The sequence below is a fragment of the Sebastes umbrosus genome, chromosome 12 (assembly GCF_015220745.1).
Source record: "Sebastes umbrosus isolate fSebUmb1 chromosome 12, fSebUmb1.pri, whole genome shotgun sequence".
Classification (NCBI taxonomy): Eukaryota; Metazoa; Chordata; class Actinopteri; order Perciformes; family Sebastidae; genus Sebastes; species Sebastes umbrosus.
This window is the reverse complement of record NC_051280.1, coordinates 33,462,731-33,485,040: the sequence shown is the minus strand read 5'-3', so window position 1 is coordinate 33,485,040 and position 22,310 is coordinate 33,462,731. Positions and strand designations below refer to the sequence as shown.

The following is a 22,310-nucleotide window of genomic DNA, read 5'->3' as shown; positions in this document are numbered from 1 at the left end:
TTTTTCTATAATTATAATTTCTTATGTTATTTTTTTTTTTCTGGTTTCAATATTTGTTTTTAAAACAAAAAAAGAAATGTTGATACATGTTGGAACTGAATTGTAAAATAAGCCTTTCACTAATAAAAATAAATCTTAATCTCAATAAAGTATCTTTAAATGTCATCACTACTTCTACAGATTCTACTTCTACTTCTAACTAGATTCTGTGTATGTGCACCAGATATGTGTGTTTATTAAAAAATGTATTCAATATATAGTTGTTTTTTTTACATGTTTTAATGTTTTTTTTGTTCTCTATTCATTTTTTCTTCATTTCAATCATTACTTTGAATGTATCTTGTATTTTAATATTGTATTGTACTCATTGTTATATTATTATTATTATTTAGTTAAAGTATAGTTGATACAAGGATAGGTTCATTATCAATAATATATCATTACCACTTTATTTTTTCGATAATTAACCAAAAAAATAAAATAAAATAAAATAAAATATAAGAAATTCAGTCTTATGTTATATTATTTTATTTTATTTTTCTGGTTTCATTATTTGTTTTAAATGGAATTGAATTGTAAAATAAGCCTTTTACTAATAAAATAATTCTTTATAATAATAAATCCAGAGTGGTGTGTTGAAGACGATGAGAGCTGATCACTCTGAGATTATCTCTCCTTTTTACTGTTAGTCGTGATAAATAAATGCTCATGTATCCGTCACTCATACATTATATATGTTCAACCTCAACACAACCTTGTAGCCTTATCTAGTGAAGCCTGATATACGCAGTCAGTCATACACAGTGTGTGTTTGTGAGTGTGAATAATTCATACCCCCCCCATGGTGCAGGGGGGGGGTTTGTTTAATCTGCATGCTGCACCCTGTCTGTCTGTCTGTGTGTCTGTCTGTCTGTCTGTCTGTCTGTCTGTCTGTCTATCTGTCTGTCTGTCTGTCTGTGTGTCTGTCTGTCTGTCTGTCTGTGTGTCTGTCTGTCTGTCTGTCTGCCTGTCTGTGTGTCTGTCTGTGTGTCTGTCTGTCTGTCTGTCTGTCTATCTGCCTGTCTGTCTGTCTGTCTGTCTGTGTGTCTGTCTGTCTGTCTGCCTGTCTGTCTGTCTGTCTGTCTGTGTGTCTGTCTGTCTGTCTGCCTGTCTGTCTTTCTGTCTGTCTGTGAGCACACAGGTGGAGCTCCCTGGTGACTGTGTTTGATTGACAGGCCTGCTGAGTGCCTGTTGCAACACTGATGACGCTCAGAGAGCAGCATCCCTGCCTCATCAGCATCCACCAACATCCACCAGCATTCTCACCAATATTCATCAGCATCCACCAACATCCCCGCTTCATCAGCATCCACAGGCATCCACCAACATCCTCACCAATATCCACCAGCATCAACCAACTTCCACCAGCATCCCCGCTTCACCAGCATCCACCAACATCCTCACCAATATCCACCAGCATCAACCAACTTCCACCAGCATCCCTGCTCCACCAACATCCACCAACATCCCCGCTTCATCAGCATCCACCAGCATCCACCAACATCCCCGCTTCACCAACATCCACCAACATCCCCACCAACATCCACCAACATCCCCGCTTCATCAGCATCCACCAGCATCCACCAACATCCCCGCTTCACCAACATCCACCAACATCCTCACCAATATCCACCAACATCCCCGCTCCACCAACATCCACCAACATCCCCGCTTCATCAGCATCCACCAGCATCCACCAACATCCCCGCTTCACCAACATCCACCAACATCCTCACCAATATCCACCAACATCCCCGCTTCATCAGCATCCACCAACATCCCCGCTTCACCAACATCCACCAACATCCTCACCAATATCCATCAACATCCACCAACATCCCTGCTTCACCAGCATTCACCAACATCCCTGCTTCACCAGCATCCACCAACATCCCCGCTTCACCAGCATCCACCAACATCCCTGCTTCACCAGCATCCACCAACATCCCCGCTTCACCAGCATCCACCAACATCCCCGCTTCACCAACATCCACCAACATCCCCGCTCCACCAACATCCACCAACATCCTCACCAATATCCACCAACATCCCCGCTTCATCAGCATCCACCAACATCCTCATCAATATCCACCGGCATCCACCAACTTCCCCCAGTATCCCCGCTTCACCAGCATCCACCAACATCCCCGCTTCACCAACATCCCTGCTTCACCAACATCCACCAACATCCCTGCTTCACCAACATCCCTGCTTCACCAACATCCACCAACATCCACCTACATCCCTGCTTCACCAACATCCCTGCTTCACCAGCATCCACCAGCATCCCTGCTTCACCAACATCCTGCAACTACCTTTTGTAGTTGCCGTGTGTCAGTTTGAAACTGTTTTGGTAGTCACTTTAAGTTGTTTTGGCCCATTTTGTAGTTGCTTTTAGTCTCTTTGTGGTTGTTTTGCCCACAAAGAGTCTCAAAGCAGTAGGATTTATCGGTGAGAAGTGACTGTGATGATGGTAGTTTATCCACCTACAGTACGACGGATTAGTCAGCTGAAGACAGTAGTTGGCCTGTGAGCGAGAGCTGTTGATGAATCTCCTCCACACGCCTACAGATGAAACCCAGACCTCAGCGAGTCTTTACTCAACCTGAGGAGAAAGGAGACCTGGCTTCTTCTCTGTGATCACAGGCTCGCAGCATCCAGACAGCGTGTCAGCCCGAGGCCCGGCCTCCTCCTCTCAGCTCGCCGGTGTTGGATGGAGAGGTAATTGGGAGGAGAGGCAGAGGTGGATCCACGGCTTAACCTGAGCGAGGCGGTAATGAGTGCCGGCTGCCGGGAGGCCGTCGCCTGAGGGGCCAGCAGGAAGCTCATCAGCCTGCTGGGCGTCATTCAGAAAGGCTATTTATGCCTTTTTTGCTCCAAAATAAGTGCTATCTGAGAGCCGTTATATGACTGGATACCTCCTAAAAGGGGTGGTAGGTGACGTTTTGACTGCTCTGCAGCATTAAATGACCATGTGGGGGTTGATGTGGTTTTAATGAGGACGATATATCTGGCCTTCATGTTTGACAACACATAGAGAGGTGAAGTCCCGCCCCTTCCTGTGGACCACCATGGGACCTCATTTAAAAAAAAATATGACCGGTAGTCAACGGAGAGAGACAGATCTTTTTTTGACCCTGTTTGAATATCGACATGAATCACAAAGACCATGTTTGTCAATTTAAAAGATAATTTATCAAATTCAGAAAGTCTCTAAAACTGTTGAAGTATCAGACGTGAAAATACGTCATTAGAAAGACGACACGCCCAAAAGTGTGTTAGTGACGTCAACATGACGATGTCTTAATGGTCTTATGTCGCCATCTTGGATTTTCAATAATATTTACAATAAGAAGAAGAAGAAGAAGAAGAAGAAGAAGAAGTGTTCCCACTCGGAGGGAGAAGATGAAGATGTGTTAATGGAGCCGTGGATCAGCAGACGGCGTTCCTCTTCTCTGCACTGGAATCACCCGAGGCCGTTTCTCTCCGACAGATTGCTTGAAGAGCTCAATTGTGCTCAGCTAATGCATAACAAACAGATGGAGCTGAATGCAATCACTCCAGAGTGGCGTCTCTATCTCTTCCTCGCTGCCTCTCTCGCTGAAATAAATCAAAATGATGGTTCCTGGCGTCAGCGGTGCTATGCAGGAGGAGAAACACTGCGGAGCGACACAGTTATCATTCGGCTCAGAATCACAGATCTGCCTGAACGAGGAGAAATTAATTAACGTCACTTTGCTCCACTTCTCTGAGGCTTTGATGGGTACAGTTGCCGTGACAACCTGGTAACGGTGAAGCACAGGTGCCCGCGGGCTGTGACCGATATATATTTATGACGGGAGGTGCAGACGGCGGCGGTGTCATCTTTCTAAGTTTGTCAAGGTTATAAAAAGCAGCAATGCTGAAATTAGACGGAACAGCTGACAACCAGCAGAGTGCCGATCACAGATCCAGATCCATGATCACAGTTTCAGATCCATGATCACAGATCCAGATCCACGATCACAGATCCAGATCCGTGATCACAGATTCAGATCCACGATCATAGATCCAGATCCGTGATCACAGATCCAGATCCGTGATCACGGATCTGGATCTGTGCTCTGCTGCTTCCTCTGTGCAGACGGGCATCTCACAGTCCATGTTAGCTGTTCATCCTCAGTTCACTCAGTAATCACGTCTCTTATTCCAGCGCCCTGCAGCAGGAAGTGGACGTACTCACTGTGATGTCACCCACTGGTTTGTGGACGGCTGTTTTGAAGCCTCGAGTTCGGCATTTTTGGTCGTCACCATCTTTGTTGTTGGCCGTCGCCATCTTGGTTTTTGGCCGTCGCCATCTTGGTTTGTAGTCGTCACCATCTTGGTTGTTGGCCGTCGCCATCTTGGTTTTTAGTCGTCGCCATCTTGGTTTTTGGTCGTCGCCATCTTGGTTTTTGGCCGTCGCCATCTTGGTTTTTGGCCGTCGCCATCTTGGTTTGTAGTCGTCACCATCTTGGTTGTTGGCCGTCGCCATCTTGGTTTTTGGCGTCGCCATCTTGGTTTGTAGTCGTCACCATCTTGGTTGTTGGCCGTCGCCATCTTGGTTTTTGGCGTCGCCATCTTGGTTTGTAGTCGTCACCATCTTGGTTTTTGGCCGTCACCATCTTGGTTGTTGGCCGTCGCCATCTTGGTTTTTGGCTGTCGCCATCTTGGTTTTGGCCGTCGCCATCTTGGTTTTTGGTCGTCGCCATCTTGGTTTTTAGTCGTCGCTACTTGTTTTTTTTTTAATCAGAAGTGACGCGAGAGGGTGGAGCTAAGTATCGGCCGATGAAGCTCTGGATCCATTTTACATACAGTGTGAACGATCTGACTCTCAGACGATTGGATCTGCAGCTTCAACAGCCCGATTTCCAACATGGCTGCTGTCATAAGATCCGTTATAAACTGTCGTGAGCTTGTTTTAATACCGAACACAGAAACATGTTTGAGGTAAACACGTATCTAATCTTAGCAAACAGCTAATCAGACGCAGAGTATTTCCTGTGTTCATGTCATTAACTGAATGATGTCGGTGTCCTTTCAGAGTGAAGCTCTGTATCAGCAGACACGTCTGTTTGTACTCAGATTGCAGATAATTTGATTGTATGTCTGATAGTTCGGTCTCCCTCATCTTTAAGGGTTTATGTTGCAGCTGGTCGGTTTGATTGGACTCTTTGAGGAAACGAGGGCCCCCCCGCTGTTGGTTTTAGGGCCAATAAATTGACACTTGACTAACTGCTGCTGAGATCTCCGGCCACACAGAAGACGAGTCGCACCGTAAATTCCCGCCGGACCGAAGCGGAATGATTGGCATTTCATTTAGACGCCGACGCCGGCGGAGGAGTGAATCTGCGGGTCTCTGCTGACTCAGTTGAGCGATCGTGTTTTGCTCGAGCCGACATCAAGTTAGTGATTTAATTTGAGCCGCAGATGAATGAGATCAGTGGAAGATAGCGATGGAGAGGAGAGGTGATCTGAGCCTCTCTGTCGCTGCTGTGAGTTTGAGATGTTAGTGATAAGACCAGACATCTGATCAAAGGGTCAGACCTGATGGAGATAATTATAATTACAGTTATATAAATGGTAATACTGCAGAGTCCCACTGTAGGCTACTGCAGTTATATTTCACTAATAAAGTCAGATAAAGATGATTTGATTATGTGTGACTAACGATACTTTCAACAACATTGACTTTAGTCTTCTTTTGTGGTCTTCTTCTTTTACCTGTTACAGCGAAGTGTACACTGAACAGGTGTACATTACATCAATGTTCAAATTAACGAGCTCACAGTCGGTGAGGTACAGGTAGGGGTGCAGGTGCAGGTACAGGTGCTGGTACATGTACATGTATAGTTTCAGGTACAGGTACGGGTACGGGTGCAGGTGCAGATACAGACGCAGGTACAGGTGCTGGTACATGTACATGTATAGTTTCAGGTACAGGTACGGGTACGGGTGCAGGTGCAGATACAGACGCAGGTACAGGTGTAGAGTCAGATACAGGTGCAGGTGCAGGTGCAGGTGCAGGTGCAGGTGCAGGTGCAGGTGCAGATACAGGTACCAGGTACAGGTGCACGTACATGTACATGTATAGAGTCAGATGCAGGTGCAGGTGCAGGTGCAGGTGCAGGTGCAGATACAGGTACCAGGTACAGGTGCACGTACATGTACATGTATAGAGTCAGATGCAGGTGCAGGTGCAGGTGCAGGTGCAGGTGCAGGTGCAGGTGCAGGTGCAGATACAGGTACCAGGTACAGGTGCAGGTACATGTACATGTACAGGTATTGGAACAGTGAATAAAGGCATCAACCAATCACATTGTGCGTAACGGGTTGAGTTGCCCATATACAGTATTTATGAACACGGAGGCTCCGTAGTCCGAACCGAGAGGGCAAACTTTATTACTCCTTTCAACGTTGACAAAAGAAGCGATGACCAGAGTCACTCCTTCTGATCTTAGACATGTTAATCGCAGGCGAGTATTTTGGTCGTTTAACCAGTGAAAGTGGAGATGATTTGCAGCAGTTCTCTGAGGTTGAACTTAAAAACTCAGATTTAGAGCAGATCCTCTCATCACAAAGATAGAAATGAACTGATTTTGGTCTAAAATGTTGTCGTCATAAATGCTCAAAAATGTCTCCTGTGAATATTGTAGTCTAGTTCCATTTTTTCACGATGGATGTAATAAATAAACGCTCATATGAACCATTTTAGTCTTAATAATAATAATAATAATAATAAAAACACCAACAACTGCAGTCAAGTGTTTTTATCCAGCAGACCGGTTTCATTCAGGTTTCATGAGAACTTTATTTATACAAAAACAAAATGATTAATGATTCAGGTGCTGCTTATACAGTACAGACCAAAAACAACAACAACACAGGTCCTCAATCAGACGTGTTTCATTGTAAAGCATCAACAAAACACAATATGGAAACTGAGCTGTAATCAAAGATGAAAAAAAAAAATATATATATATATATGCGAGAGATGAAACCTTGTTAAAAATCAAACCAAATACTATCAATCTATTGCATTAAAAACACCATCAACACCGTGTCACTCAGCAGGAACATCAATACAGAAGGTTGAAGCTATACAGGAAGTGTATTTTTCAGAATAAGACACGTTAATATATAATGACAGCACTATGTCAGCTCAGCTTCATCAGAAAATATCCTGAAATCATCCTGATGAAAGCTGTAACCTCACTAATCACTCTGAACCTTCTAAACAAACTGTGAATATCAAGCAGCAAAACTGGACAAAAAAAATATTAAACATTCATTCGCCAAAATTCAGCAATGCTCAAAAAGCTTTGAAGCCACGAAAAAACCTCGTCTCAGAGCGCCATAAACCCGCCACATTCACTTTCAGAGGAGTAATTAACATCTAAAATACAAACATACACTCGTTATAAGCTTCGCTAGTTATAAGGGACTCTGTTGCTGTAACGTTCATGCAAAGTATTTGTTAGTTTTATCACCTGCAGCTCAAACTTAAAGCTGCACTCCTTCCTCCGAGATTTACTCAAACCAACAAAACTTTATTTAAATTCTAGAGGAGATCCAACAAACATACCAAATCTGTCAGGATGAATATTTCCATCAAAGGAAACTATACAATATACGTGACATTAAAGGTTTGTCAACTCTTCCGAAAAACTAGTATACTTCGTTTATTTTATCAAGTAAACTTGAAGTAAAGTTCGAGCATATTTCCTAAGAATACTTTATGTAGTAAGTATACTAATATCAATGTACTAGTAGTATACTTGTAAGTGTACTACTTGGGACTAAGTTGGCCCACTTTTTTATAGTGTACACTTTTAAGTATACTTTAAGTGTGAAGAGTAGTAATCTTTGAGTTCACAACTAGTTTACGTCCAAGTTGTATTTTGTACTGCAACTATACTATGAAGTGAACTTATAGGTATACTGTCAGTTTACTGTTTATATACTCCTAGCCCACTTTTTAAGTATACTCTCAGTAAACTACTAGTTTGTTAGTTTTTACTGCAACTATACTTGTAAGTTGTCTTTAACTTATAGTACTTAGCCAATGATTTATGTATTACATAAAGAGACTTTTGCTATTTGACTTGATATTTTGTGATGAGATTAGAATAAATAAATACAAATAATTTTTTCTCGCATGCCTCCACAGTGAACGGAGAACGCAAAAACGTAGACAATTCTTCATGAATTGAAGTAAATTAATATCAAAACATACGTTTACAAACTCTCATACACTCAAATAGATTACTTTATCAAAAAGTAAGCATAAACCAAGGATACTTAGACTTCTATGTATACTCTATGTTTACTTAAACTTTTCTTTATACTTGTCAGTATTAGCCAAGTATACTTAAACTTTTCTTTATACTTGTCAGTATAAGCTAAAGTATACTTACACTTTTCTGTAGACTTGTCAGTATAAGTCAAGTATACTTAAGACAAGTATACTTAGACTTTTCTGTATACTTGTCAGTATAAGTCAAGTATACTTAGACTTTTCTGTATACTCTATGTTTACTTAAACTTTTCTTTATACTTGTCAGTATTAGCCAAGTATACTTAAACTTTTCTTTATACTTGTCAGTATAAGCTAAAGTATACTTACACTTTTCTGTAGACTTGTCAGTATAAGTCAAGTATACTTAGACTTTTCTGTATACTTGTCAGTATAAGACAAGTATACTTAGACTTTTCTGTATATTTGTCAGTATAAGACAAATATACTTAAGACAAGTATACTTAGACTTTTCTGTATACTTGTCAGTATAAGTCAAGTATACTTAGACTTTTCTGTATATTTGTCAGTATAAGCCAAGTATATGTAAGCCAAGTATACTTAGACTTTTCTGTATACTTGTCAGTATAAGACAAGTATACTTAGACTTTTCTGCATACTTTTCAGTATGAGATGATGTATACTTTTTTTAAGTGTATCTCTGATAAGTACATAAAAGGTAAACTGAAAGTATACTCTCTTATTTTAAGTTTAAAAGAGGTATACTAATAGCACACTTGATTAAAACTTCTTTATGGGAAGGCTCTTCAGGTTGTTGTAAGTCGACTAATAAGTCGTCTGTTTCTTCAACGTCGAAATCGTGAAAAATGGGAGTTGGTTGGACGGATACGACACAAAGAAAACAAAGCCTTCCTAACCAGATAACCATATATATTGTAAATTTAATGCTAATTTGATAACTGATAACTAATATTTTACCCATCAATGACCAACTGAACTTTTTTGAAACTTGATTTCTGGGTAAAGAAGTCCCCAAAGCTCTCCCTAGTGCAGCTTTAATATCTATCCAAGCAATCGCTGACGCTGCTTTTAAGCACCTCAAAATTAACTTCATCTCCTTCCTACTAGTGACGCACCGATACCACTTTTTTCAGACCGAGTACAAGTATTTACATTTGGGGACTCGCCGATACCGAGTACCGATACGAGTACTTCTCTGTGTCTAAAGACCCTCGTTAACAGCCAGCTGGAGGGTGTGAGCGACACACGGCAGGCTGGGGAGTCCCGCATACGAGGTGGTGCGCCGCCACCGGCTCTAGGTCGGCTTGGAAAGGCTCGGGGTGAAGGTGCTTCCCGGGGCCGTGGACAAAGCGTCACAGGGGCGAACTGTCCTTAGTGCGCCCCGGTGACACTTTAAAAGCGCCAGGGGTCTGCGGCGATGTCGGCAACCCACCCGACCTGTCTTGAAACACAGACCAAGGAGTATAACGAACGTGTGAGTCAGAGGGTGCAAGCAAAACCCTGTGGCGCAATGAAAGTGAGGGCCGGCGCGCACCGGCTGAGGTGGGATCCCGGGCGCACCACCGGCCCGTCTCGCCCGCACCATTGGGGAGGTGGAGCGTGAACGTGTGCAATAAGACCCAAAAGATGCTGACTAGAGGTTAACGTCACGCTGCCGTAAAGTGGTATCGGTGCCGTTGTATCGGCGCCGTTTTGCGAGTAAGAGTACATGAGCACAGTATCGGAACCGATACCCGGTACTGGTATCGGTATCGGTGCATCCCTACTTCCTACTATCTGTTGCGTACAGAAACCAGTCTGCCGTTGAATCCATGTTATTTAGTTTCCTCAGCAGGCGTCTCAGAGACCAGCTGAAAACCTGCACCAACCAAATTTCCACCTCCCCAGTTTTGGCAGTTATGTACAACATTATATGAACGTCCAGATGAAAGATCAATACGCAGATCAACATTCGTCATCCTTTATCAACCGTTTCTTTTTTTCCTTCCAGCCATCTGATTGCAAACCTTTGCACACTGGGGCGCTGGTTACCAATCGCAGCACAAACCTGGTGACAATCTCACATCTCGGGAAATTTGGACTCGCAAAATTTTTAAGCCTGATTTTTTTCATTCACAGTGAAATAAAGATCCTCACGTTCACGTTTAGTTGTTTGAATCATATAATTGTTGAAAAATGACATCTGACAGTAACTTGACTTGAATCAACTCCCTGAACTAGATTTAATAAATAACCAGTTCGTATTCGGATGAGTTTTTGGTGTCTCTACCGATAGATCTTCTAACAAATAAAAATGTCCATCATCGATGTCGACCAATCGCAGACCTTCTCTCTAAATCCTCAGCATCACAAGCTTTTCTCCAGCGTCCCGCCTCCTCTTTCCTGTCTGATCCGACGTCTGATCTACTTCCTGTAATCCTCTTCTCCTATCCGGGTGGCGCCGGCCTCCTCCACGGGCCCCTCCCTCTTGGTTTCCATGGCGACCTCGGTGTAGGTGACCGGTTTGTCTGCGACCGGGGCCTGGAGCTCTGCGCCGGCCTCGGTCTCGGCCTCGGCCTCAGCCTCGGCGCCCTCCTGGCCCTCGGCGACGGCTCTCTCCTTCTTCAGCTTGATGCGGAAGGTCTCTTTGTTCGGAGCCTTCTTTGCGATGTTCTCCTTCAGCCGCTCGCCGGACTGCTTCAGCCGCTCGCCGGCTTGGTGCATCTTGTCCCTCCGCTCGGGCGGCATGACCTTCTCGCCCAGGTTGTGGAACTTGGTGCCCAGGTTGTCTTTGGTTTTGCTCATGTTCTCCTTGGAGAAGGCGGCCTTCAGGGTCTCTGTGCTCTTCGCGACCGATTTCTTGATGCGGGCGGCTCGCGAGGGGTCGGCCTCCTCCACGCTCAGGTACTCCTCATCGGAGGAGAGGTCGACGGGGACGTCGTAGGAGTCGGGCTCGATCTCCAGTCCGTCCAGGCTGGATCCTTTGGGAGACTTAGTGACGGCGACTGACGGGACCTCGGTCTCACCCTACAGAGAAGAACACAGATCACAACGTCAGGCCAACAGGTCCGGACAGAAACAACCGAGACAGGAAGAAGAATCAGACCATCAGTATGCACCCCATTAACATCTCTGGTTGCATCAGGTTGTCCTGGGCAACGTTCCAAATCAATGGTTAGACATTGACCTCCAATGGTTAAGATTAGACATTGACCTCCAATGGTTAAGGTTAGACATTGATCTCCAATGGTTAAGGTTAGACATTGATCTCCAATGGTTAAGGTTAGACATTGACCTCCAATGGTTAAGATTAGACATTGACCTCCAATGGTTAAGGTTAGACATTGATCTCCAATGGTTAAGATTAGACATTGATCTCCAATGGTTAAGGTTAGACATTGATCTCCAATGGTTAAGGTTAGACACTGACCTCCAATGATTAAGGTTAGACACTGACCTCTAATGGTTAAGGTTAGACACTGACCTCCAATGGTTAAGGTTAGACAATGATCTCCAATGGTTAAGGTTAGACATTGATCTCCAATGGTTAAGGTTAGACATTGATCTCCAATGGTTAAGGTTAGACACTGACCTCCAATGATTAAGGTTAGACACTGACCTCTAATGGTTAAGGTTAGACACTGACCTCCAATGGTTAAGGTTAGACACTGACCTCCAATGATTAAGGTTAGACACTGACCTCTAATGGTTAAGGTTAGACACTGACCTCCAATGGTTAAGGTTAGACATTGATCTCCAATGGTTAAGGTTAGACACTGACCTCCAATGGTTAAGGTTAGACAGTGATCTCCAATGGTTAAGGTTAGACATTGATCTCCAATGGTTAAGGTTAGACACTGACCTCCAATGGTTAAGGTTAGACACTGACCTCCAATAGTTAAGGTTAGACACTGACCAATCTCTGACATTCAAGGCTTCCAGCCTTTGTGCTAAGCTAAACGGCTAAACACGTTCTGGACCTTTCTATGAAACTGATATCGCGGAAAACAGAGAGCTAAATTGAGTTCTGCTGGATTATAATCTTTTCCTCTGATTCTTCTTACTTATCTTTACAGTTTTTTATATCCCACTGATTTGTTAATAAAAACGTCACGCTGCTCTTGTCAACATTCACTTCCACGAGGACCGCTCACTGTGAAACCGATCCCCGTCTTCTCATCCGTCTCGTCTGTCCATTATGGATAAATTGCGGTGCTGCTCATTGACGCGGGTCCAGATAGAAAACACGATATTCCTCTGAGAGACTCTGTCAGACCTGCAGCCTCTGAAAACACTGGCATCTTCACGAGATCAGGTTTTATTCTATTTTTACAGATGAGGAGTAACTGAGACTCAGTCAGACAGGAAGCTGCTGGCAGGGACACAAGATGGCCGCTAATAATGATGACACCATCTGGTTGTAGCGACGCGGAGATGTCAGCCGGTCCGCACTGACGATATCTCAACAACTAATGGCACTGCCCGTTAGCAAATGTTAGCACGCTCACACGCTACACAAAGACGCTGGTCATAGTAACGTCACCTGCTGAACATCAGCATGCTAGCATTGTCAATGTGAGCATGTTAGCATGCTAATGTTAGCATTTGTTCGACTTGGTTAGGTTTAGGCAACAAAATACTTAGTTAGGTTTAGGCAACACAACTTCTTAGTTTAGGAGAAGATGGTGGTTTGGGTTAAAATAACACTGAATCAATGTTGACCTCCTCCCTACGCTGCGTTCACTGCTCTCTGTACTGCTCTGTATTGTTTAAATATTCTCACAGCAAAATGTTATTAACTGTTATTTAGAGTTGTTGTGTTTAAGTTAAATCCGTCACAGCGTGAGATCTGGAGAACTTAAAAGCAATATATATATATTTTAAGTTTAATCATTTAATAAATATCATTAAAACACTGATGACGGGGTAATACTCTGATAAATAATGTGATTAGAATTTCAATTTGTTCCCTCCGTCTCACTTTTTAAATACATGCCGAGCCCTAGTTGAAAAAAAGAAGCAGGATTTTCCTACGTTTCTTGATGTTTCTGAACGTTTCCGGATGGCCGACTCAAACAAAGCGGCTCCACCTGCTGCGCCCGACAGGTGACTTTGGATGTGAAAGCCAATTAATCCTAATTAAACCGCGGCCACCTGCAACGATCACACTCATTAATCAGGGAGGAGTCATCGGAGCGCGTCCAGACACCGTGAATGACACAATAATTACACCGGCAGGGGATGTGGGTCAAGACGAGCATTAATAAAAACCTCAGGTGGTGGAAGAAGAAGAGCACAGAGAGCGTTTTAATTTTACTAACACATTATGTTAACACGCACTAACCAGGGAATCACTCTCACTCACGTTTCCAAAGAATTAATGACTCCTCGCTCCACTAGAGACGGTTCCAACCAAAGAAAGATGTTTAAACTCTGAACACACCAGCAAACCTTTTGAATGTCCTCCGAACGGCTGTGAGTATTTTAACCTCAGAGGTAGAAGAAGTATTCAGATCCTTTACTGCAGTAAAAGTATGTAAGTATTACGGTTCGTGTCCACGGGGGCGTTTTTTATCGCCAGCATTGGGCGCTCAGTGGGCCGCAACTAGACACCTGATTGGACGAACGCTTTCCCTCCGTGGGCTGCTGCTCACAGCTTTGAAACCGGAACCAACATGGCTGCTCGCTTGGAAACTTTCTTCTCTTATTTCACGACAACAGTTCACCGAGATGTGTTTCTGAAAACATTTTATGAGAGAAATAATCCTGCAGTTGATGAATCTGTCTTTAATTTAGATCGACAACGGTTAGTTTAAATGTTTCATGGGAGTTTCCAGAGGCGGGGGGTCGCGCCGGGCGCCCCCTGATTTGCATAACATAGCCTGGACCTCAACTTTATGCAAATGAGGAGCAGCTAATGTAATGCCCGGTCTCTCGAAATGCACCGCCACGCTACCAGAATGCCAGATGAGTGACAACATGTGGGCTAGTTAGCTAGCTAGCTGGTCTGGACTGGACTAACCAGCTACCTAGCTAACAGCAGCCAACGGCTCACGGTTAGCTGCTGTTAGCAGAAGGCTAAATATTAGCATCATTTACTCTCCGTCTCTGAAACGTTTCTCTGATATTGTAGCTCTAGAGCGTCCAATCACAGTTACTCATCTCTCATGTTGTGATATCTGGATTCAGCCAACAACACAGAGGACATTTTAGATGTGGAGCTTTAGCCCACTGCTAGCGTTAGCCTCCAGCTAACACCGTGACCTCATCAAATGTGTTACTTGGTGACATCACCACGTTACGGAAGAACAAAAAAGACACTTTGAGCTTTGTATCAGACTTCTTTTTGGACATTTCTTGGACAATTTTTGGGGATTTTTTTTTTCAACATTTTTCAGAATTTTTGTTCGAACAAAAACCCTCAAACATTCATCACATAACTGGAGGTCAGAGGTCAAGGGACCTCTTTGAAAATGGAAATATTTTGGACAGTTTTTTTTCTTGCCAAAATGTAGCGTAATTGTGGAGCGTTATTTAACCTCCTTCAGGACCAGCTAGTCTGACATGGTTGGTACCGATGGATTCATCAGGTTTTCTAGTTTAATATAATACCAGTATCTTCACTCTAGCTTTAAAATTGAGGCCTCTACAACCTCTGAAAGACAGAATAGATGGATGGAGATAGTTTAGCCGTCTGCTAACCACAGCCGTGAGCCATTGGCTGCTGTTAGCAACGGCTAAACTATTAGCAACATTTCTCTCCATCTCTGAAACGTTTCTCTGATATTGTAGCTCGCTAGCTCGATTCTGGTATTTAAAAAAAAAAAAATGTTTTGAAACATTCCTAAACCGTTCTCCTGCAACCTTTGCAGAACGTGTAGACATGTCGGATGTCTTGAAACCCTCTATTATTTGAGTTTTTAATTGTTTGCGCCTGTGGGAAGTTTAACTCTCAGACTGCATTCGTCATTGCTCAGCTCCTCTCGTTTCCACACAGCAGAAATATCCCAAACTAAAACCCATTAAATGACAATCTGTCCTCTAACGTCCAGCGTTGTGAACAAACAGCCGAGGCAGAGAGGCCCTGGGTGGAAACCAGCGATACATTTATCTTTTTCTTATTACAGCTCCGGCCTTCATTATTCAGCCGCTGGCGACGACCGTCTCTAACAAACCGCCCGTTGCTTCCTGGCCGAAGCATCTATATTAGGAGGTGAACGGAAGCCTCAGAATAACCGACAGCGCATCAGTCACGAGGAAGCTCAACGCCGTGACTGTCTCCTCTGCAGACGGGACGGAGAGGAAGCCCAGAGAGCCGCCCGTCTGGTTGAACTATCTGACCTTAAGATATGTGAAAAGAGTCTGAAAAATGTCCGAAAACAACGTCCAAAAGAAATTTCCGAAGAAATGTCAGAAGAAAAGTCAGATCCTGGTATCATAGTAAACTATAAAACCTGGTGAATCCATCGGTACCAACCAGGTCAGACTAGCAGGTCATGAAGGAGGTTAAATAACGCTCCAAATTTCACGCTAACTTTTGGCGTGGACTGTCATGTCCATTTTCAGAGGGGTCCCTTGACCTCTGACCTCCAGATCAGTGAATGTAAATGGGTTCTATGGGTACCCACGAGTCTCCCCTTTACAGACATGCCCACTTTATGATAATCACATGCAGTTTGAGCATATTGTTTTATGCTAAATGCAGTACCTGTGAGGGTTTCTGGACGATATCTGTCATTGATTTGTGTTGTTCATTGATTTCCATTTTCTATATTTATTTATTTATATATCTATTTATTCCTTTTTTTTATCTATTACATATTTTTTTATATATTTATTTTAGACTCTACATTTATATTTTTCAATATATTTATGTATTTTATTATTTTCTTAATATTTATTATTTATCTATTCATTTTTCCTTTCAATTTTATTTTTCATGTCTATTTATCTATAGTTTTTTTTAATATTTATGTATTTATATATCTCATTATACATTAGTACCTGTGAGGGTTTCTGGACAATATTTGTCATTGTTTTGTGTTGTTAATTGATTTCCATTTTTTATATTTATTTATTTATTTATTTTTTAAAATCTTTTATCTATTCCACTTTTTCTTTTCCATTTTCATTTTTCTTTACATTTATTATCTATTTTGTATTTTCCATTCTTATTTTTTATATTTATTTATTTATCCATTTATACTGTATATTGTATTATACATAAGTAAGTACATATACTACATATACATTAACATATTAACAGATGAATGATTAATTTGTCATTAATCAAGATTAAATATTTTAGTCAATCGTCAATCATCAATAATTCCTGCAAATCCAGCCAAAAGTGATGTTGAAAGATAAAATCAGCAAAGATGGTCGAAGACGGTACAGAAATCAACCACGCTGAACAAATTATTGTTATCATCGTTTAGACATTCATACACAACACACACAGACATTTTCTATCTGTTCTAAATGAACCTTAAAGGGAGATTAGTCAAGTATTTAATCCTTTTATCAACATGGGAGTGGACAAATATGCTGCTTTATGCAAATATATATATATATATTTATTATTGTAAATCAATTAACAACACAAAACAATGACAGATATTGTCCAGAAACCCTCACAGGTATTTATATATAATTTATATGTAGTATATGTACTTACTTATGTATAATACAAAATATAAATAGATAAATAAATAAATAAATAAAAAAAAAATAAGTAAATAGATAAATAAATAAATAAATAAATATAAAAAATACAAATTGAAAGGAAAAATGTATAAATAAATAAATAGAAAAAATAGAAAATCAGAAATACGTATAAAAAATAAAATAATGAAAATTAAAAAAATAGATAAATAAATGGAAAAAAAATGAAAAAGGAATAGATACAATTAATAAAAGAAATATAGATAGATAAATAAATATAAAAAATGGAAATCAATTAACAACACAGATTAATGACAGATATTGATCCAGAAACCCTCACAGGTACTGCATTTAGCATAAAACAATATGCTCCAATCATAACATGGCAAACTGCAGCCCAACGGGCAACAACAGCTGTCAGTGTGTCAGTGTGCTGACTTGACTATGACTTGCCCCAAACTGCATGTGATGATCATAAAGTGGGCATGTGCCTCTGTTTCTGTCTCTCTTTCTCTATATATATCTATATCTATATCCATATCTATATCTATAGATATATAGATATAGATATCTATATATTGACCCTAGTGCTAAGCTGCCGTGTCAGACCCTCCTGACTCTGGTTGACAGCAGTTTACAGCGTGTCCCTGCTGGCAGTGAGGCTGAACGCTGCGGTCCCAGAATAGGTCTCTCTGTCACGGATCCACAGCAGCTGTTAGCAGCACATAGCGGCCCGGTTACTATTCTGAAGTGTGGACGGTAACGAGCTTCTCCCCAGGTTGACAAATACCAAAGTTACCCTTCAATGGATTATCTGCACTGTTTGAGTGAAAAGCTCGTCAAAATTAACCAAATAACATGAAAACCATCGTCTTAATTTAATCTATAAATGTGCCATAACTTTTCACTAATTGTGAAAACTTAAAGGTGCTATTTGGTAGATTAGAATGAGTTTTTATCCCGTTTAAATCCTGGAAAAAATACATTAAAAACCTTAGTAAATTAATTATATTATATTATATTATAAATATATAGATGTAAATTTACACCCGCAACTTGGTAAAAATCTTATAGGAATAAATGCAGCAACAAATTGGTCAAAACTTATAAAGTAATTTAAATTCCAGTAAATAATGCATAAAGTATATAAACATAAAACTGAAGTGAATAGATCGGCCCCATTGTCACCGATAGATCCAGCTATTTGAGTCAGTATCGGCCCGATATCCAAAAACCGAGATGGCCACGACCAAAAACCAAGATGGCAGCTGCCAAAAACCAAGATGGCGACGGCCAAAAACCAAGATGGCGACGACCAAAAACCAAGATGGCGACGGCCAAAAACCAAGATGGCAGCTGCCAAAAACCAAGATGGCGACGACCAAAAACCAAGATGGTGACGGCCAAAAACCAAGATGGCAACTGCCAAAAACCAAGATGGTGACGGCCAAAAACCAAGATGGCGATGGCCAAAAACCAAGATGGTGACGGCCAAAAACCAAGATGGCAACTGCCAAAAACCAAGATGGTGACGGCCAAAAACCAAGATGGCAACGGCCAAAAACTAAGATGGTGACGGCCAAAAACCAAGATGGTGACGGCCAAAAACCAAGATGGCGACGGCCAAAAACCAAGATGGCAGCTGCCAAAAACCAAGATGGCGATGGCCAAAAACCAAGATGGTGACGACCAAAAACCAAGATGGCGACGGCCAAAAACCAAGATGGCAGTTGCCAAAAACCAAGATGGTGACGGTCAAAAACCAAGATGGCGACGACCAAAAACCAAGATGGTGGCGACCAAAAACCAAGATGGCGGCGGCCAAAAACCAAGATGGCGACGGCCAAAAACCAAGACGGCGGCGGCCAAAAACCAAGATGGCGATGGCCAAAAACCAAGACGGCGGCGGCCAAAAACCAAGATGGCGATGGCCAAAAACCAAGATGGCGATGGCCAAAAACTAGGACCAACTTGTTGATTTGTGGAAACAACACGAGTGTTTCTATAACGTGTCTCCAACACGTTAAATAAAGACTCGTGTTGTTGACTTCTTCCATCCTTCATGGATTTTCAGTACAAAGTAAAAACGAACAACAATCTAACTCAACATGTTGTCACGTTTGGGCTCGCTCACATTTTACACATCTGGTAAGATCTAAAACATCTGTTAGTGCGGGCCAGCCTTCAGACCAAAACGACCGATTAGTCGTCTTATCGAATAAGAGGGGTTAGCCTGAGTACAACTAACAATGTCAGGTTTCATTATGCTTTACTGCATTTTACCAATTAATCAAATTACTGCAGATTAATCACCGTGCAGCACGAACTCCAGAGTTTCTGATTGAGGCTGCACATGATCCTCCTCTAGTCTGACCAAAGCTACTCTCATACAGCCTGCAGCGACGTACACGGCGTCTTCGATCAGAGAAATCAGAGAAACGTCTCTTTCTGTCCATCATCTGACCAACAGCTGTCCAATCTAACGGCATCATAAAGCCTGCCCATCTCTTCAACGACGACGGCCTCCTCAATCAACACGAGAGCCTCAAAGACTTCTCACTCTCTTTGCACCTTTAAAGGACGGATCGTGTGTCGGTTTGAGGACGAGACGCCTCGTTTGGTTTATTTTTCAACGAGTGAATCCTGCAGTTTTCACCTGACCTGATGAAGGATGATGAGAGTCCTCTCAGTATAATGAGGATGTTTTACTATAGACCAGAGGTCAGCAACCTTTAGCTCCTCTCCAGCGGTTCCCTGTGGACTTTTAAACATGCAAATGAATAACTGTTTCCATATTCATTTTTATTTATCATTGTTGTAGGTCTATGGTACGACGGTACGACGGAGTATTAGGGCCACATTGAGGAAAAAGATATATCTGAGATTTAGAGGGGTAGATTTAAACTTTTAAACTTCTTAAATCCTGGAAAAAATCTATTAAAAACCAAGATGGTGACGGCTAAAAAACAAAGATGGCGATGACCAAAAGTGCATTTGTCCTCGATGAATGACTCGCTGTGATCGACCGATCGATTAATTGACTAATTGTTGAAAGAATTGGAGAACTCAGTGGTCACTGTTCACACCTTCACTTCTCGGACTCCCAGAAACACGACCCGGCACTCTGCTCACCTGATAGATGACCACGCGGAACTTGTTGCGAGTGAGCAGCTCATCCTGCGTGGATTCCACCTTCTTGACGCGAACATTTTGCTTCTCGACGCGCGCCCGGACCTCCTTGACGTTGGCGCTGACCTTGCGGGTCTTCTGCAGGAGCTTCTCCACCGTGCCGCTGGTGTCGGTGTGGTCCTTGGCCAGCTTCAGGACGTCGCCCTGGACCGCCTTGATGTTGCTCTCCAGGTCCAGCTGGCGCTCTTCCATGCGCTGCTGGCAGGACTGCACGTTGTCGATGATGCCGGCCACGCGCTCAAGCAGAGACAGGATGGTCAGGGCGCTGATGGGGTTCCCGGCCTGGTCCTCCACCCCGACGATCTCCAGCTTCTCCTGGACGCCTGCCGTGCGATACTTGTGCTGATCCATCGCAGGGTTTTCGATGATGATCTCACTTTGAGATGTGTGGTTCAGTTTGGGGAAGGGAACCAGGAGAGTTACCAGCAGGGAGACCAGAGAGCCAACACCCAACCACTGTGACCCAAACTCAGGTCTGGGGACAGGAGAGAGGGGAAACTCCACCTACCCCTTTCAAAAAAGGCTTCAGGATCCAAAGGGAACCTGAATTCAGCCCTCATCGGGATGTGGGCCAGGCGGTAAACTCAGATGGGAGTTTAACCCCCCCCCACAGCTAAAAATAAAAACTCTTTGTAAGGCGACACTCGGACATTTTGGGAAAGCAGAGAGGATGATGGAAATCCCCGTCCGGGTCCTTCTCTGCTCTGTGAGAGCCGCGCTGAGCGATTCATAACTCTGCGTTATTTGCACACATGTTCATGCGAGCAGCTGTGATTCATGTACATCAGCAGCAGCTTAGCCGTCATTCTGCAGCGCCGCAGTGACACATGCAGAGAAGCTACAGCTGTCTGCTTTGATTACACGGTGCTGGAATGTTTTTGGGGGATTGAACATTGCAGCAGCAGCTGCCTCTCTTTTTACTTTCCCCTGGACGGCAGAGTCCAAACATTGACTGAGACTGAGATGTGAAGCTCTTTATAGAGGCGGCGGAGAGGAGTGTCAAAGTGACGCCGTTTTAACACTCTGAACCACCACAGACGCAAACATACACGAGACTTTCAACCAGGAGACCGATGTTAACATCAACCACGACCGCTTCCTCACCCTAACCCTAACTCAGTGGTTGTGTTGCCTAAACCTAACTTCCTGTGAATTTTACTTTCAAAGGACACTATGCAGGAAACGAGCGTATATTGACACGCCGTCCCCGGTCCGTCCTAACGTAACGCTAGAAGGGTCCCTTACCAAAAAAATGTTTTATTCAAGTGTGCTGTTAGTATACTTCTTTAAACTTAGAATAAGAGAGTATACTTCAGTTTACTTTGTACTTATCAGAGATATACTCAACAAAAGTATACTTAAGTATACTTGGCTTCTACTGACAAGTATACAGAAAAGTCTAAGTGTACTTAGAGTATACTTGGGGAATATACTTAAACTTGACTTCAGTGACAGTAACTTGAAGTCTACTAGTTTTTCACAAGGGGGTACCCCGCGCGTCGGCCTCCGATGCCGAGGAACACGGACCAAGCGGCGCTATTTGACGAGTTGGGAGTGAGAACGTGTTGGTTAAATAACTGCTGTCTATAAATACACATGAATGTGTTAAAAATAACAGTCCTACATTTAAACCCCCCCCCCAATGAATTCTGCAAGGATAAGGTGTCGTGACTTCCTCCCAGGCAGCAAAGGGTCAGTCTCAAAGGGGGCTAAACATGGATGTATAGGGAGAACTGGATACAGCGTTGGAGGCGGGGCCTCGTTCATTCCTATGAGAGTGATTGGCGCTCTTCAGTGGCGGAGGGGGGGAGCTTGATGCTAAAGGGTCCTTCTGGCGTGGTCACACCAAGAGCGAAGCAAACGTTTCCCGCAGCACGATAACATACGAAGTCAATGCAGAGAGACGCCACTCAACGCTCAAACGCAAAATACGTCGTCATGTTTACTAACAGAAAAGGGGTTGATCCTCCTTATCCTCGGGGCGTTACTGTAGAAAAGGATTGTCGGCGTAACTTCCGGTGAGGTAGCGGAAGTAGCAGAAAGCTAGTTAGCACCATAGGCTAACTATAGAGGCTAATGCTAAAGGGTCTTCTGGCATGGTCACACCAAGAGTACCACGTCGTCATGTTTACTAGCAGAAAGG

General features: G+C 42.9%; 2 protein-coding genes across 2 annotated transcripts in view; one reads left to right on the top strand and one right to left on the bottom strand.

The window, feature by feature from the left end:
* Nucleotides 1–22,310, top strand: part of LOC119499314 — an 843,332-nt gene that overhangs the window by 569,395 nt on the left and 251,627 nt on the right. The window lies entirely within an intron of this gene.
* On the bottom strand, nucleotides 10,282–20,672 carry cavin4a (caveolae associated protein 4a). Its single transcript, XM_037787444.1, has 2 exons — nucleotides 20,111–20,672; nucleotides 10,282–11,341 (listed from the first exon to the last, which is right to left on the bottom strand). Exons 1-2 carry the CDS (start codon nucleotides 20,516–20,518, stop codon nucleotides 10,739–10,741), a joined length of 1,011 nt encoding a protein of 336 aa, XP_037643372.1. The 5' UTR covers nucleotides 20,519–20,672; the 3' UTR covers nucleotides 10,282–10,738.